Source organism: Sphaeramia orbicularis, chromosome 13 (genome assembly GCF_902148855.1).
Source record: "Sphaeramia orbicularis chromosome 13, fSphaOr1.1, whole genome shotgun sequence".
In the NCBI taxonomy this organism is placed as follows: domain Eukaryota; kingdom Metazoa; phylum Chordata; class Actinopteri; order Kurtiformes; family Apogonidae; genus Sphaeramia; species Sphaeramia orbicularis.
In genome coordinates this window covers 28,447,992-28,465,063 of record NC_043969.1, presented here as the reverse complement: position 1 = coordinate 28,465,063, position 17,072 = coordinate 28,447,992, and the positions used below count along the sequence as shown (strand labels likewise).

At 36.1% G+C, this 17,072-nt stretch overlaps 1 protein-coding gene across 2 annotated transcripts in view; it reads right to left on the bottom strand.

Annotated features, from left to right (window-relative positions):
• Positions 1 to 17,072, bottom strand: part of map3k10 (mitogen-activated protein kinase kinase kinase 10) — a 50,705-nt gene that overhangs the window by 5,178 nt on the left and 28,455 nt on the right. For both annotated transcript variants that reach the window (XM_030151713.1, XM_030151712.1), the window contains exons 3-10: positions 14,602 to 14,782; positions 13,160 to 13,308; positions 8,364 to 8,539; positions 7,362 to 7,608; positions 6,059 to 6,175; positions 5,830 to 5,968; positions 4,095 to 4,207; positions 2,532 to 2,836 (exon numbers count right to left, since the gene is read on the bottom strand). In XM_030151713.1, coding sequence (XP_030007573.1) covers positions 2,532 to 2,836; positions 4,095 to 4,207; positions 5,830 to 5,968; positions 6,059 to 6,175; positions 7,362 to 7,608; positions 8,364 to 8,539; positions 13,160 to 13,308; positions 14,602 to 14,782 — 1,427 coding nt within the window. The remainder of the gene's footprint in view (positions 1 to 2,531; positions 2,837 to 4,094; positions 4,208 to 5,829; positions 5,969 to 6,058; positions 6,176 to 7,361; positions 7,609 to 8,363; positions 8,540 to 13,159; positions 13,309 to 14,601; positions 14,783 to 17,072) is intronic.

The following is a 17,072-nucleotide window of genomic DNA, read 5'->3' as shown; positions in this document are numbered from 1 at the left end:
TTTACTAACTTTAACTTTAAAGAATCAGAATACTTCCTCTACACAGGTCTGTCTTACCAGTAAATGTCACCAAGTTACAGAAGAAAAACAGATAAACACACTTTCTAGATTTTCCTCTTCTGTATTTTTCCTGTTGTAAACCCTTCATCACCCTGTACAAGCAGCTCTGGCAGAGGAGTACATCCTAATGATTACCTCTACTGATTATTTTACACTCCACTGTGGATCAACCCTGCTTCGCCTCAACAGCAAACAAAATCCTCAAAACAAACTAATCAAAAAGGTGCTCCAAACCTTCCACACAGACTTTGATCCATGCTGACTCGACAACATCACACATTTCCTGCTGATCTTTTGGCAACCTGCTCATGCTGTACACATCCTACTTCCTCTCATCACAAAGAGGACGGTGCATTAGTTTAAGATCTGGAGCCTGTGTTGGCAACTCAATGCAAATGTTAGATCATGAGAAACGATGCATATTTTGTGATATACTGAAGAAACACACTTTTTAAATTATGCAAATGTGTTCAATACTGTGAGCTTCTCCTGCAGACTTTAAGCACAACTGATGCATTTGTTTGCACCAAATTAATCCATAAAAACATATAAATCCATAGAATATAAGTGACTTTCTACAGCATTGTATAAAGTGAATGATGCAGCAAAGAATATAATTTAATTCACCACAATTTAAAATGCTATTGTCCTATACACTACATTTGCTTTTCAGTCACATTTATAAAATAATAATTAAAAAAAAACAAAACAGTAAAATGCTGTGGGAGTAGTCATGCCAGTGTGTCTGCTGCATACAGGTGGTGATACTTAATGGTAAATTTTAAGGTCTTATTTTGATGTAAAGTTTTACTGATTTGTTGTGATCATCTAGTAATCTGACAATAATATTATATTGTGCAATAAAGACAACATCTGTATTTGGTTTTAAAGTCATGGATTTTTGTGCTTTATTATTCTGATAACAATTATAAATCTTTTTTATTTTTAACTGGTAATAACACTGGTCTACATTTTTTGGGAAATTATCTGCCTCAGCGATTTAATGGTCTGAATCTTACATACTTTAAAAAGATTAATTGGAAACAAATAAGAAAATTGCTGGGTCACTGATGTTTTCAATGTATACGATGAAGTGTTATTGCTCATATATATTGTTTTATGTACATTTATACAATAAATTTATAAACCTTCACCTAGAAAGAAACTGAAAGGTGAATATATTGTAATGTACAGACAGTGTTTTGAAGTAGATCTGGTAGATCTGAAACATTCCTTTGGAGTAAAACCCATTCTCTCATTAATTCTGACAATTTCACATTTTGACCCAAGACTGTACCATGGAAACTACAGCCAATTAGTATTTTTCGAAATAATTTTTATTTATTAGTCACTCAAAATTGGTAAAAATTTCACTCATTTAATCTGGAGGCATTCTAATTGCAGACCAGAGTAAGTAAAATAACAAAACGAGACTTAAGAAGAATATATACAATACATTCTCAATATAAATATATATTTTGCATATTTGGTGCATTTCTAAAACTAAGAGTAAGATGAAGTAGAAACTTTTTCCTGTCCTGCCTTTTTTTTTTTAAGAATTAAATGACTCAGATTCAAATCTTAATTACAGTACATTATCAGTGTACAGATGCTTCTCAAACAAACCACATAACTGATTTAACTAACACTGACCATCTGAGTCTTGTTTAGACCAGATATGACTACAGTGGTTACATACGGTGGCCATAGAACCATAAAGGTCTGGCTTTAACCTATAAAGACCCACTATGTTATGGTTTATATGTAATAATATTCTCTGCATTTTGTTGTCTTTCAGTGAAAATCAGGTATTTTCCAACATTTAATTTACTGATCATGTAGATGTTCATTAACCTCCTAAGACCCACTGTCAGCAATTGTGGACAAGAGTTTCACAACTTTACACAAAAAAAAGGAAAAGAAAAGAAAACTGTCCACCACAAAGGACATTCCATAAAATTGTTTAAAACTGCATCTGAAAAAACTTGCATCATGATGTTTCCAATATAGGCACTTGTTTAATAAAAAACAAAAAAGCTTGTACTTTGCTGACATGTCCTGGGTCTGAAGAGGTTAAAGCTCAGATTAAAGTTGAGGGTTATTATATCAGAAACAGAGGAAACTGAAAAAAAAGTGACTTTTTAGGTAAAATATAGCATTAACTGAACATAAACCAAGTGTCTCCATCCACTGTCATTGATCCAACTCCATGCGTTTTACTGGTGAATCAATGTTGTAGAAGATGACGGTGTTTCCATGATAACTACTGAGCCTCTGAACGTCCAAATGGGTCATATCTGATGACCATGAAAAGATGACAAACTGCATTTTACATCAATTATTTACACGTATTGATAGTATTAGTGGATCAACAGGTATTAAAGGGTTACATCAGTAGATGCTTGTGGTTGCCGGTGGCTGTTTGGGTCTTTATGGGTTAAGCTCAAAGCCATGTCCACCTCTGTTGGTACCTGTAGTTTTCCCAACTGCAGCAGGTCTTGCCCAAGGCCCACAGAGGCGAGTAGAGAGGCACATCCCAGCAGCAGCATGTCGCTCTTCTTCCTTTGGCTGCAGCGGCGGAGCGAGTCCTGGTAGCTTACACCGGCCCCCTGACCTCCAGGCCCCTGACAGGAGCTCATACCAGACATCCCACCGGTGGGCACCATGCTGGGCCCCAGGCTGCCCCACAGGGACCCCGAGTCGTCCGCAGCTCCGTTACTGCTGGTCTCTGAGGGCATCAGGGACCCCGGAGACTCCTCAAACTCACAGCACTCCTCTGTTGAGAGAGGGAGAAAGAAATATTACTGTCATGCAGTGGATTCAAGTGAAGTCAGGTTTCTATTCATGTGTAGTGCAAATGTTAGTAGAATTTTCATAAAATAAAATGTACATATATGTGCATTTCCATCCACATTATAAGGGTTGGTTGATTGTGATCAGCAGTAGATTATAATTGTCTATTTGAGTGAAAACACAGAGGCCAAACTGTTAATACTTATACTGGTCTACAAGTTTATTTAGAAATGATCTGCCACAGAGATTAAATGTGCTAAATCTTACATACTTTAAAAAGATTAATTGGAAACAAATAAGAAAATTGCTGGGTCACTGATGTTTTCAATGTATATGGTAAAGTGTTACTGCTAATATAGTATATGGTAAAATAGTTTTATGTACATTTATAGAATAGATTTATAAATCTTCCACTAAAAGAACCTGTAAAGTGAATGTATTGTAATGTGCAGTCTGTTTTAAAGTAGATCTGGTAGCTCTGACACAAACATTCCCTTTGAGTAAAGCCCATTCTCTCATTAATTCTCAGAATTTCACATTATGACCCAAGACTGTATCATAAAAGCTATATCCACTCAACATTTTTGACTGAATTCTTCTTTATTAGTAACTCAGATTTGGTAAAGTTTTGCTATTTTACTTGGAGATCAACGTTATGGAGCTGTTGTCATTTCATTGTTTCATTCATCAGTACCTTAAAGGGATATTAAATACACATAATAATAAACATATTTTAACCTAAGGTCTGTTGAAAATGGATTGTCAATCTATGATGTGGTATAAAAAACATAATGAGCTGCAGATTTAGGAGCTGATAGATGTAACTGCAAGTCTTACAAAGGAAATTGAGACTTTATGTATGAAAAAGAAAAAAAGTTTCTTCTTATTATCATTATTATGTCCTTTGTTAGTTATTTAATTTTGATACTCTAGCTTAAATTGGAATAATTTTGTTTTCAGACACATTCCTTTTTTTTATTCCTGTTTATACAAATCAGTAATCACCACTGACCAAATGCAATGATTACATACTGAGTCCCAGTTACACTTTATTTATTAAGAATAACGTGATTTATTCTTCACAAATTGTCACAATCATTTCATGAGAAGGGGTCAAAATGTTTTATTCCTACTTTATGGGCAGTGCTGTATTATAAAATTACCAAAATTCAAGTCAATGAAAAAGAAAACACAAATAGAATCTGCTGGATGGACACACACTTTGTGATTCCAAGACTCACCCATTTCATTGAGGCTGGAGAAGCCAGCAGTCATCGGAGCGTGTTTGGGAGACTTGCCTAGGTTTGGTGCACTGGACGACCAGACTTTACATCCCTCACCCAGTGACTTCAGTCTGCAGACGCACAGATACAGACATTAATAAGTCATTTAACAGCACTTCATTGAGCCACAAAGTGAACCCGCCATATAGGGAGGACATCATGTACTTAGTATTTAAGAGATAAGAGCTCTGCTTCTGGTTGATCTGGGCATTTTAATGAAATATTTATTGTCTTTGATATGTGACTGGAGACTGAGCCTTAAGATGACCCACTTTTCATCACATGTCCCCATTTCACCTTAGATCATACTTGAGTTTGTAATGTTCAAAATTATTCTTTATTTATGTAGATGAAAAAACCGGAGAGGCTAAGAAGTCAAACAGGTAAAACTCAAAACAGTAAGAGCTTGTATTTTAACCTTTGAGCAGGACTCCTCTGAGTCTAGATGAGTGTAAACAGCATGAGTCAAGGATAAACTGTAGCCATGTGTAACTCATTCGAACAGACTGTAACACTCTAACAACATTCCCCTTTGATCCTTTGCCACATTTTTCCTTGCACTGTTTCTGAAACATCCCAACAAGCTATAGTTTTATTATGATTATTATTAATGTGATTATTATACAAGTGACAGTAAAACTGAACAGTTCATGTTTATGCATCACCATAAAAGTTAAGTTCTCCGACTGAAAAGTATGCAACGGCTACAACTTTGGATGAAACCAAAATACATAATTAGAATATCTCTGTGTCGGTAAAAACTATTTCTTGACCTTATAATAATTAGTATTGGCCTTACAGCTTTGCTTTACGTTTAGAAATGCAATAGATGAGCAGTTTAATGTCCACCTGCAGACTGATCAATCCGCTCTACACTGTTTCACATGCCTGTCCTCTCCACTGCTATCAGTGGATAATTTCTGTCAATTCTCATAGCTACAGTTAGTTTGAGTACAAATAAAACTTTATGCTGCTACAGAGGCTTAGGGGTGTAACAAAAATGTAACTGGAAACAAAGAAAACAACTGGGACAAGAGTAAAGATGAAGATGAGAGATTTTGTGGAGAAAGTTTATAAGGGGTGCAAATGTGTATTAGATGTGGACAAAAGGCTCAAATGAGATACTGAGCTGCAGTATTAGGGAAACAAATATGTAAAGTAAAAATGAAGCTTATAACTTCATTTATTTATTATCATTATTATTTTAATATTGCCGTTTTCTTAAGAACATGACAAATCTACTTAAACTGTCTAGTCAAATGCACAGAATCATATTCTTTCTGCAACTCATCAAATCACATTGTGCTGATTCAAATCAGACCAAATCACAACAGTGTGAGTCGTATTGTATCACACTGGAAGTTGCTTTATATTTATTTTTAATGTACTGGATTGATCATAATGCACTGAGGTCTTAATCGTCATTGATGGATTCATACATACATTCATACACTGTCAACCATCCGCAAATGTGACAAATACTATATGTAGACTTTATGTCACTGAAAATATGCAAAACAAAGCCACTGGATACTAATTATTTTCACTGCACATTAAACAGCAAACACATCCTCAGGAATGGAACATACCTGCCTTTCACTACACAGTCTCTGTCCTCATGTAACCTTTGTTATTCATAAACATATGCATATTTTATATTCATAACCGATGCATAGCGCAGTCATCTACGTACTTTTCCTCCCCGCCAACCCTCTCTCTCTGGTGGGTGGAGCTCGGCCCCCAGGTGCGTCCTTTCTTCTTGCTGGTCGACAGGTCTTCCTTCTTACAAACTGCACTACGACCCCATGTCTTACTGCCATCGCTGGGCGTCACTGAGCAACAACACAAACAATATCAACATTCAGTCCTGTTCTACACACACGTCCTCTGTAGCTCAGTGTGTTTTCGGTGTCGACACTTACATCTGATGGCTCTGAGTCGGGGTATGACCCCCGGACTGGCGGGTGGCGTTGTGCTCTCACTGCCCTTCCTCTTGTCGACACTGGGAGAAGCCTGCACTGTGATCTTATGTTCAAAACCTGTAGGACACAAAGACAGTACAAGGGCTGAAGGTTTAACATAAATCACATTTCACTATTAAAGGTTTCCATTGTTTGTCATTTATAGTAAAATATGTTGGCTGAGAAATAGTTCACAGTTTCAACTTTCCTTTGTTTTGTTTATACTTTAATGTTTTTACACTTTAAATAATGGAAGTTGCACTGGATTTATGTGTAAATATCATAAGAATGATATATATACTGGTATGTATGAAAAAATGGAACCACATTTGTAAAATTATTGCCAAGACATCATATGAAGTGGGTGATTTTGTAACACATTCTTATCATTAATGAATAAGGCTGAAACACATGCTTATTACTGACAGAAACTATATGGATGTACAATATTTTAATTTATTTATACACTGAGTTGTTGGATTATGTGGAACAGCCTTTCCCTAAAGTTAGGGTTGTGTTTTCTAAGAGAATGAATGGAAAATGATCCTCTTCATGATCCACATTTTTGAGTGTTTTATATTTCACTGGTCTAAGTAAAATGCATCCAGAATTTAAAAAAGTAGTGAAGACTTTAGATTTTATCAAGTCTGAGTCACTACTAAAGACAATTTCAGTCAAAAATGCTGGTTGGCTGTAGTTTCCATAACACAGTCTTGTTCAAAATGTGACATTCTGAGAATTAATGAGAGAATGGGTTTGACTGTCTCAGAGCTACCAGATCTACTTCAAACGCTGTCTGATCATTACAATACATTCACTGTGTATGTTCTTTCTAATGGAAGATTTATAAATCTATTGTGTAAATGTACCTAAATCAATACATGAAAGAACACTTTATCATATACATTGAAAACATCAACTAATCAGCATCTTTGTCATTTTCCTTAATTCATGAGATATAGCACATTTAATCTCTGAGGCAGATAATTTCATACCTTCACAATGTAACACTTAGAAGATGACGTCAGACCTCACAGATAGTGCATGAGTTACAATGCTCAGTGCTTTTTATACTATTCAAGTGATTTTCTCCATGGGTGAAGAAAACATTAAGGTCAACTTCATTACTGCATCCTTCTGTATTCTAACTGTCTTAAAGTTCAACATCTCCTAACAGGAAATGACACCAAACAGGCAGCATTCCAGTTCTGTGCTCCAGATTCCTGGTGTTTTCTATGTGAGTGCAGTTCTCAGGTTCACCCACCAGAGGGCAGGCTGATGCAGTTACTGTCTCTGCCCAGCTTCAGTAACCGGCTCTTCTTGAAGTGGCCTTTTCTCTTCTTTACGCTGGGTTTCTCCTGGTACATCTGGTGGATGATGATGTTCAACTCCCGCTCCACGATGTCGATCTCCCGCTCAGCCAGCTCCTGCTCTCTCCTCCTCAGCTGCTCCTCCTGCTCCCTTTGTTCCTCGGCAGCTCGAGCCAACGCCTCCTCCCAAGATCTCAACTCCTAAGAGAGGAGAGGAGAGGAGAGGAGAGGAGAGGAGAGGAGAGGAGAGGAGAGGAGAGGAGTTGTTAGTGTAGCATCACCTCTCCTAACACCTCCTTTGGTTGCTGAGGTAATTTCCAATTTGCAGAAACACCTCTTACAGATAGTGACATGGTGAGATTCCTCCCACTCTAAATATGAAAGGTAGCTTGTTTTAGAAAATTAAACCTTTTGAAACACAGATTGAGAATTACAAGCAACGTGTATCTGTTCAAATATTCCATGGCTGCCAACTATCACAGGACTTTCTGAGAATAACACGAAACTGAGTTAAATTCAACTCGAAAACCTGTTTCAGCTCTTGCTGAAAATAAGTACTTGACACTCATTTCACACATTATGAAAAATAACCTCTGCTTCTGATTAAGATGCTGTTTTAGACTGTTGTTTCAAATACAACTTTATTCAATCTCTTTATTTCATCTAGATTCTAGATTCTAGAATTATACTGAGGTGGAGGCCTCATTAGCAGTTTAACCAAGAAAACAGAAATAGAAAGACACATGAAATCAATGTCTCAAACATGACTTTACCCACAAAATGCTCAAATAGATCAGCCACAAGAATAAAATGCTGATTAAAAACTATTGGATCAGTTATTTACGAGTAGAGAAATGGTATGACATGTTCTTATACTTGATATTAACTCTTACTTTGACATTTTCAGTGCAGGCCTGACTGGACTCGTGTTTGCATCTGTGATTCGAGGAACTCACTTTTTCTTTGGCCCTGAGCTCATCAAACATCTGCTGGATCTCCAGCCTCCAGTCTTCTTGTAACGAGTGGAACGACTCCAGAGGCATCTGAAACATGGCCGACTGCTCGATGGCCAGCAGCCGCCTCAGGATGCTGGTGAACGACGGTCTGCTGTGGGGGTTGGGGCTCCAGCACTCTGAATGGACACAAACAAGACAAATGAAGGAGGTTAAAACTGTATAGAAACAGTAAAATACATCCAAAGGACCCCAGACCTGAATGTGGACCCATTAGAACCTTATCCTTAAAAACTTAGAACTATTTTTATGGCAACTTCCACATGAATTTTTGTCAATATTTAACCTTTCTTTATTGCTTTATCACTGTTTTTATAGTATTATCCTCTGACATTTTGCATTTTTCTGTGAAAATCAGGTATTTTCTATATTTAATTTACTGATGATGTAGATCAGGGGTGTGAAACATATGGGTCAAAACCGCCCTGCCAAAGCTTCCAATCTGATCCATGGGATGAATTTGTGAAATGCAAAAATGACACTGAGATATTACAATCAAGGGTGTGTCCTTTTAGTTGAGGGGCCCCCTGTATACAGCCCAATATGATCTCAAATGGGTCAGAGCAGTAAAATACAATCATAATACCATATAAATAATGACAACTCCAAAACAACAGTAAAATGTGAATAACCTGAACAAATATGAACAACCTGAAATGTCCTAATAGAAGTAAGTGCAATTTTTACAATATTATGCCTGTTATGAAATGTTTTGTGATCTGTAAGCTGTAATACACATAAACTGAGAAATAATATTGTTAAAAATGCACTTATTTTCTTAAGAAATCTCAGGTTGTTCATGTTATTCATAGTTTTTAAAGGATCCTTTGTAGATGTAAACATTTTCAGAATATAGTTTCACTTTTGTTATTTTACTGCTCCAGCCCATTTGAGACCATATCGATCTGTTTGTGGCACCTGAACTAAAATAAGTTTGACATCTTTGGTCTAAAGCTTCTTTTTTATTAGTGTAAATCAAACTGAATGGTTTTTGTGTTTAAAATTCACTTTAAACATGAACTTGTCTTATCTAAAATGTCACCATCTTTAATTAAATAAATACCGTAAAGCACAGGTGTCAAACATGTGGCCTGGGGGCCAAAACCGGCCTACCAAAGGGTCCACTCCAGCCTGCAAGATGAATTTGCAAGTGCAAGTTAGGGCATCAAACTCAAAAATAATATCATAATAACCTATAAATAATGACAACACCAATTTTTTCTGTTTGATTTAGTGCAAAAAACATTAAATTATGAAAATATTTACATTTACAAACTATCCTTTAACAATAAAATGTTAACAACCTGAACAAATATGAACAACATCAAATGTCTAAAGAAAATTAAGTGCAATTTTAGCAATATTCTGCCTGTGACTAAGTTTTGTGCCTTTGTAGATCTGACCTATAATGCATATGTATAAATGATAAGCTGAGGCACAATATTGATAAAATTGTATTTATATTTTTTAACAAATTTCATTTTTTTCAGGTTATTCACATCCTTTCTGTTTGGATAGTTTGTAAACGTAAATATTGGCATAACTGAATGTCGTTTATTGCACTGAAACAATCTGGAGTTGTCATTATTTATTGGCTATCATGCTATTATTTTACTGGTCCGGCCCACTTCAGATTAAATTGGGCTGAATGTGACCCCCGGAAGAAAATGAGTTTGACACCCCTGCTGTAAGGGGTCAGTGCATAAATTCAGTAAAGTAATGGTGGTAATTAAAAGGGGCTGAAGCTTAGATAAACTGTTGGTTGGAATATTTTTCTCCTCTTCCTGGCAGAAGTGGACGTGAACAAGATGGGCCGACATATGGTAACGACCATGAGCCAAACTCTGCCCGACAGTGTTGCAGAAACACAGTGCTCACCTAATCTGCCGAGCCACACAGTGATCATTAACATCCTTACGAAAACAAAAACAAAGACGTAATGATTTACTACAGACCTGACGCAGTTCATGTTACAAAAAGCCAAAACAGAAGCGTTTTCCGAGTGCGGTTTCATTATTCTGAACATGTTTCTGAGCAGGTACTGTTTATTTATTAGGTGAGATAAATTAGCATGAAGATTATGTGGAGGAAGTTGGAGTGAGAGGGGATGAAAGTGAGATGACGACAGGAGTAAACAGAGTGGAGAGCGCAGAGAGGGATGACAAAGGAGAGATTAACGGATGAACACGGATAAGATGAAGTGGAGTGAGAGAGGGATGAGCAGAAGACGAGCTTTAGGAGTCGAGAGGGAGGGAAGTGGAAGGAGCTGACTGAAGTTTGCTGCTGCTCTGACAGTTTGACAAACAGCTCCTTCCCTTTATTCGACATAAAACCAGTCCTGGAGCACAGCCATTCATTCCTTTTTTTTCTTCTTCTTCTTCTTTTTTACATCAGAGAGTAGCTTGGGAATAAGCACATTAAGTCAGTGTGGATATACAGCAGGTGTGTTTTTTACACAGAGACGACTTGAACTGTGAAACAAGAGCTGGTTAATACCCGACCGGTGTTAACACAGCGCTGGCAGGGTTATTTGCAAGGTGAAAAGGAGAAATCAGGCCCAAGAGATCTCAGGCACAAGACTGCACGGGGATGTATAAAAAGCAACTTAATGAAAGCGTTCGTCTATTTTAACTCTTAACTCTCAGCACCCAAGTGTGGAGTAAAAAAGTAATCATCTAGCGTAACCTCAGAAATTCAGGCAAGGTCATCCCAACTCAAAATCAATGACATGAGCACCCCAAGGGCTTCTCCAAAAGTGTCTCTACATTTCCTATGACGGGTTTGAGGTCAGGTTTGATGAGCAGTGAACAGTCCACAGAGAAAACACACAATAATAGCCTGAGTAAATATATTTAAGGCTGTTTTATACTTTACATTTCAGAGTCAAATATTGTAGTTTTTCTACATTCGTCTGACATGTTTGGTTATTTTTTGGTAAGTGAAATACATGATCCCAAAAGGTTGCATTTAAGGTCCAGGGTGTGGGTGGGATTCAGTGATACTGAGCAGAAGTTGCATGTACAGTGTGTTATTTTTATTTATTTGTCATTCATTTGTATCTTCTGTGGTTATTGTCTTGTTGTCTCTGCTTATTTGGAGGAGATGATTCTATAAACCTCTTGGAGTTTTTCTCTTCACCTGCACAGTTAATTGTATTTTTGCATTTCATATTTTCACATTTCAGAATTATCAGTAATCCACACATTTACCCTCTTAACCAAGCAAATCACAACTGCTAATTGTATTAATGTTTACAATAATGACAATATGAATTTGGCACCAGACGTATTTAGACCAGAAGTGTCAACTATTTTATGAATGGAGCAATTGTTGTTTTTAAGTGAAAATGTACAACTTCCTCAGGTTCATTATTATAATTATTATTATTATTATTATTATTATTATTATTATTATTATTTTTCTTTTTTTTTTTTTTTTTTTTTAACCTGCCACTACGGTTCATTATTATTTAATACATTCATGTTGTAATGAGTGTCAGATAATTCTTCAAGCAGAGCAGAAAGTTAAATTGGCACTTGAAATCATTGTTGAACTTTTACTTTTATTGTATATAACTAGGTATTGTATTTTATTCATTTGTAATACATGACAGTTGTGTGTTTGAGTGTGCTGTGTCTTGACTTATTGTAACTAATGTTGCCTTCATGTGCTATGGGAATTATGGTAAATATGACTTACGAGTTCAATAATTGCACATGAACGCCCCCTCATGTCGTATTTTCCACTGGGGAACTGGGAAAACTTTTTTACACATGAGTTGCCGTGATGAAAATAACCTTTGAACTTTTCAACATGGTGGAGAGCAACAAGGTATTAATCACAAATAATAAACACTGGTTTTATTAACATTCTGCTGCTGTTAGCTGATGATTTTGCACATTTATAGTGTACACACTTTGCAAAAAAAAAAGAAAACTAATTTACAAAAGAAAAAATGGAGTTTGTGATTGTGGGTTCTCTCCGTGTACTCTGGCTTCTAAAGACATGGATTAATAGATTAATTGGTGAAGCTAAATTTCCCCTAGGTGTGAATGTGACAGTGATTGGTTGTTCGTCTCTCTATATATATCAGTGTATATATGCCACTGCAGCCCTCTTGAGGATAAAGTTCAGAAGATGAATGAATGAATTTTAAAAAATGCTGTAGCAGATGAATTAACAAAACTGTTTTACTCAAGTAGCAGGTCACGACAAATTGTGTGTCAGCCATTTTTCATTTTGCTATAATATCTAAAGCACTTGAACGCATCACACTGGTAATTTTGAATTCACAAGTGGAAAGGATAATTTTCCCGAAAGCACGTGAATGCAGCATATGTCCATGCTGCTCTTTTGTCCTATGAGAATTTCAATGAGGATTCATCTGGTCAAATAAAGCATATTGAGTAAGTTATTTTTCATGATCTATGGTGTAAATTTTCTATAACACAAAACCAAGTTTAGAGAGGATGGTTCTTTGTTTTGTAGCTCGGTGGTTGGTGAATGTTGAAATAATGACACAAATGTTCCTTTCATGTTTATATTTGTCAATTGACTTCTTTGAGATTATGAGTATTTTCAAACACTTTGATTGGCAAATAAAACAGATTTACACAAAGTTGATTTGAGTCACTGCCAAAACCTTAGTTGTAATACGCTGAATGGTAATTATGGAATATTGGTCCCATTGTGCCAAAAAACTATCAAGCACTGCAGCTGTTAAGGGTCTGGTTTCTCACCTCCCAGCAGCTGAGCGAAAGGTTCTGGGCAGGTTGAAGGGATGGGAAGTGTCAGTTTGTTCATGGCGACACCGTAGGCCACTGCCAGAGCGTCGATCTCCCGATAAGGAACCTCTCCGGTCAGCAGTTCCCACAGTAACACGCCAAAACTGTGACGGGACACAAATAGAGAAGACAGATGAGGGAAAAAACAAGTAGAAAATGTGTTTGAAACATGGGCCTTTATAGTAACATACAGTAGTGGTACAGTAGTAATATTATCATGAAGTATTTGGAGAAAAATCTTTTTTGTGTTTCAAAAGGTGTGGCTGCATCAGACAGAAGCAAACAAATGCAAATGACTTTTTACCCATTTGTTTCTTTGTTTGTTTCTTTGTTAATTTATTTGTTAACACTGTAGCAGCAAAATTATTGGTTGAATTAGTACAAATTTGGTTTATAGTTTGTCAGTGACCCAGAATAGATGTGATTACATTTTGGGAAAAGTGGTCAAAGTTTCAATTTTGTATGAATTTATTAAATCTTTTTTTTTTTTAATTTACTTATAATGGGCAAAAATTCACGTGTCTGTAGCAGCAAAACTGTTGGATGAATTCATACCAAATTGGGTTTATAGATTGCCAGTGATCCAGAATAGATCTGATTACATTTTACCATTTTTTTACATCTTTTTTTTCCATTTACTAAAATTGGGTGAAATTTCAAACGTCTATAAAAACATGAATTTTGATTCAATTTACTTCAAGCTTGGCACATATATAAAGGCATTTGATATGCTGACATCAGCACATGCATAGACATGATGACATCAGCTGGATCGATGCCACAATAAGCTAAAATATGTGCGAGGGGCGGGGTTTGTTGTGCCTGGCACCACTTGTTTTTCATTAACAAGAAAAAAACAATAAAACTAAATTCTTGACAGTTTCAACATGTCATGCCATGGATGTGTTTCTAGGGACATTATCTTGCTGCAGTTTTGACCTTGATTGAACAGTGCAAGTGCATAAGGGACCATGTGGGTTTGGAGAATAAAACAGTATTTGGCAGAATTCCACAACTTAAGAGTGATTCTTGCAATATATCACAAATGCATGGGGTGTCCAAAAATGTTTTTCCACCACTGTATAAATAAAGAATGTGAAGACAGTCTGAAGTTATGAATTAGTCATTATTATTATCTAGGGGCAAAATTTTTCAGTAAAAAGAAGGATTTGCAAAAAAAAAAAAACAAAAAAACCAAAAAAAAACCGAAACCTTACATATCACAGCTCTAAAATAATAATCTGATTTGACTAAAACACAATCACATAAAGATAATTTATGAGATTTGAAAACTGTGTTAAACCATTACAAGCTGCTCATTGTTTTGTATTTCCGCCTTATTCCTTACTTTATGTATTTTAGGTTTGTTCACCAGAGGACTAATGGTTCTCACGTACCTCCACACGTCGCTGCTCTTGGAGAACAGGGAGAGCTTGATGACCTCAGGGGCCATCCAGGCGTAAGTACCCGCCGCACTCATCTTGGTGGTTTGGTGCCATTCCCGGGCCAGGCCAAAGTCCGTGATCTTCAGGGTTTTACCGTTCAGGTCGTCTCGTGCCACTGGCTCCAGGATGAGGACTGAAGAGGAGGAGGAGGATGAAGGCAAAGACGGGACAGACAAAAAAAGACCATGTTAAAGAATCATATGCATGATATTTGTAAAAGAAGCAGCACAATATGAAGAAAATCTGCAGTTCACAACAGCTTTGTTTAATATTGTAGTGATATGACTTGTAATACATAACTAAATATTGAAGCATGGATATTCACCCTACAGGCTGGATAAATGTCTGCATGATGCATGAATACCCAAAGAAATAAAACTGTATATATAGTATAACTGTAGACAATTTAAGTCTAATTTCTTCTGCTGCCTTTAAAACTTTCTTTCTTTAATCTTGAATTTGCCCCAAACTCTCCTGAATACAAGCTAATATCAAAAGATGAGCATAAATACATGAAAATGCAAATAAAATGATTTCTCTCCATCGTTGTGATTCAGGTGGTCTTTCATAACGACTTTATTGTGTATGTTCACGATGATTTATCGCTTGGTGCTTTGTAAACTGAGACATCTAAAGTAGAAGAAAAAAAGCTCAAAAAATCAAGAACATGTACAAAATAAATCATGATAAAGACAGAAAAAAAATACAAGTTTTAATAAAACCTGAAATGATCATACAGATATTATTAATTTATCAGTATTTTATATTAAACTGCATTTTGAGTGCTTTGACTGACACTGAAGTACTGCTCTTAATTCTGAGGTTTTTGTACTTCTTTTACTTTTTAATATTTCTCTTTTCCACTACTTTATACTAGAAGTAATAAATAATTTTGCACTTTACCTTAAATGACTCAAATTAAAAAAAACACAACCAAGGATACTCTACATTATACTCAATATTTTTCAAAAGTAGCTGTAATAGACTATGGGTAAATTGAGATCTTCTTACTTTTACTTGGATTTACATTATAATCTAAAAACGTCTATATCTGATATAATCTAAGCACTAAAACAAGGGTGACAACACATTTTAGTTCAGGTGTCACACACAGCCCAATTTGATCTCAAACAGGCCAGACCAGTAAAATAATAACATAATAACGTATAAAATAATGTCAACTCCTTTGATTTAGAGTAAAAAGTAAAATTAGAGTATGAAAATGTTTACATTTACAAACAACCCTGAAACAAAAAATGTGGAAAAACCTGAATATCCGTGAACCTGAAACTTCTTTAAAAAAAATAATAATAATAAGAGAAAATAAGAGAAATGTAACAATGTTATACCTCAGCTTATCATTTAAACAGGTGTATTACAATTTACAAGTTTTTACAAGTTTAAACTCCTCCCCTCTGGTCAGCGTTGCAGAGCTTTGTTTGCTAAAACAAGACACAAGAACAGTTTCTTCCCCCAAACCACTGATGAACAGTTAAACCTGCAAAATAACAATAATTCTTATACCTCATCCACAACCTCAACCTGCTGACTGCTACTCTTTCTCCTCTTTAATTGCACTACTTAACTTAAATGTTTATACACTTTTTTGTACTACTTTTTTTTTTTATACTTTATTTAAAATCTATTTTAGTTGTGTTTTTTTTAGTACTTGGTTACTATGCTGTGCAGAGAGAGCATAGTAAAAAAAAAAAAGGAGTAAAATTCCTTGTATTCTTTTGAAGATACTTGGCGAATAAAGCCGATTTTGATTCTGATTACTAAAAAAATATAGTACTTCATGGTCAATACAACTTGACTGTGATTGTCTTTTGTGTAATTTTTGGCCGAAATGAACCCAAGGTGGGCCTTATGTATGTTTGACACCACTGTACCAAGAACTACAATTTAAAGTCCACTTTCATACATTATGTGGCTTAAAACTAAATGACACATGTGCACTTCATAACACGCTGAAGGTGTTTCATGTTCAATAACAGAGCCGTGTTTGCAGTACAGGTGTGGTCAGCTGTTCAGGTTTCTGCTGCTGTCACCTGTGCTCTGCAGCGTCACATAAGTAAACACAACTTTCCATACAGTGACACTCATTTCACGGTATATCTTTGTTAATATTGGCCTTTAACCTCATCTATCTGCTCTGGTTTTCTTTCTCTTCCATGTAACACTTCCCTCTTCATTTCCGTGAGAGGCATGGCTATGGAAATATTTGGAGTGTACACAGTTGGCAGGTGGGGGTTGCTTTTCTCTCTCTCTGCCTGTCTCACTTATCTACAGGCGTATGCAAAGGGTGGTGGAGCAGGACTACACACAGCGGCGTCTTTGTTTACACACACGATCTCCTGCACACACACACAAAACCTTTCATGTGATGAAGGTGTGTCGCTCGTCTCAATCCACACTAGTTT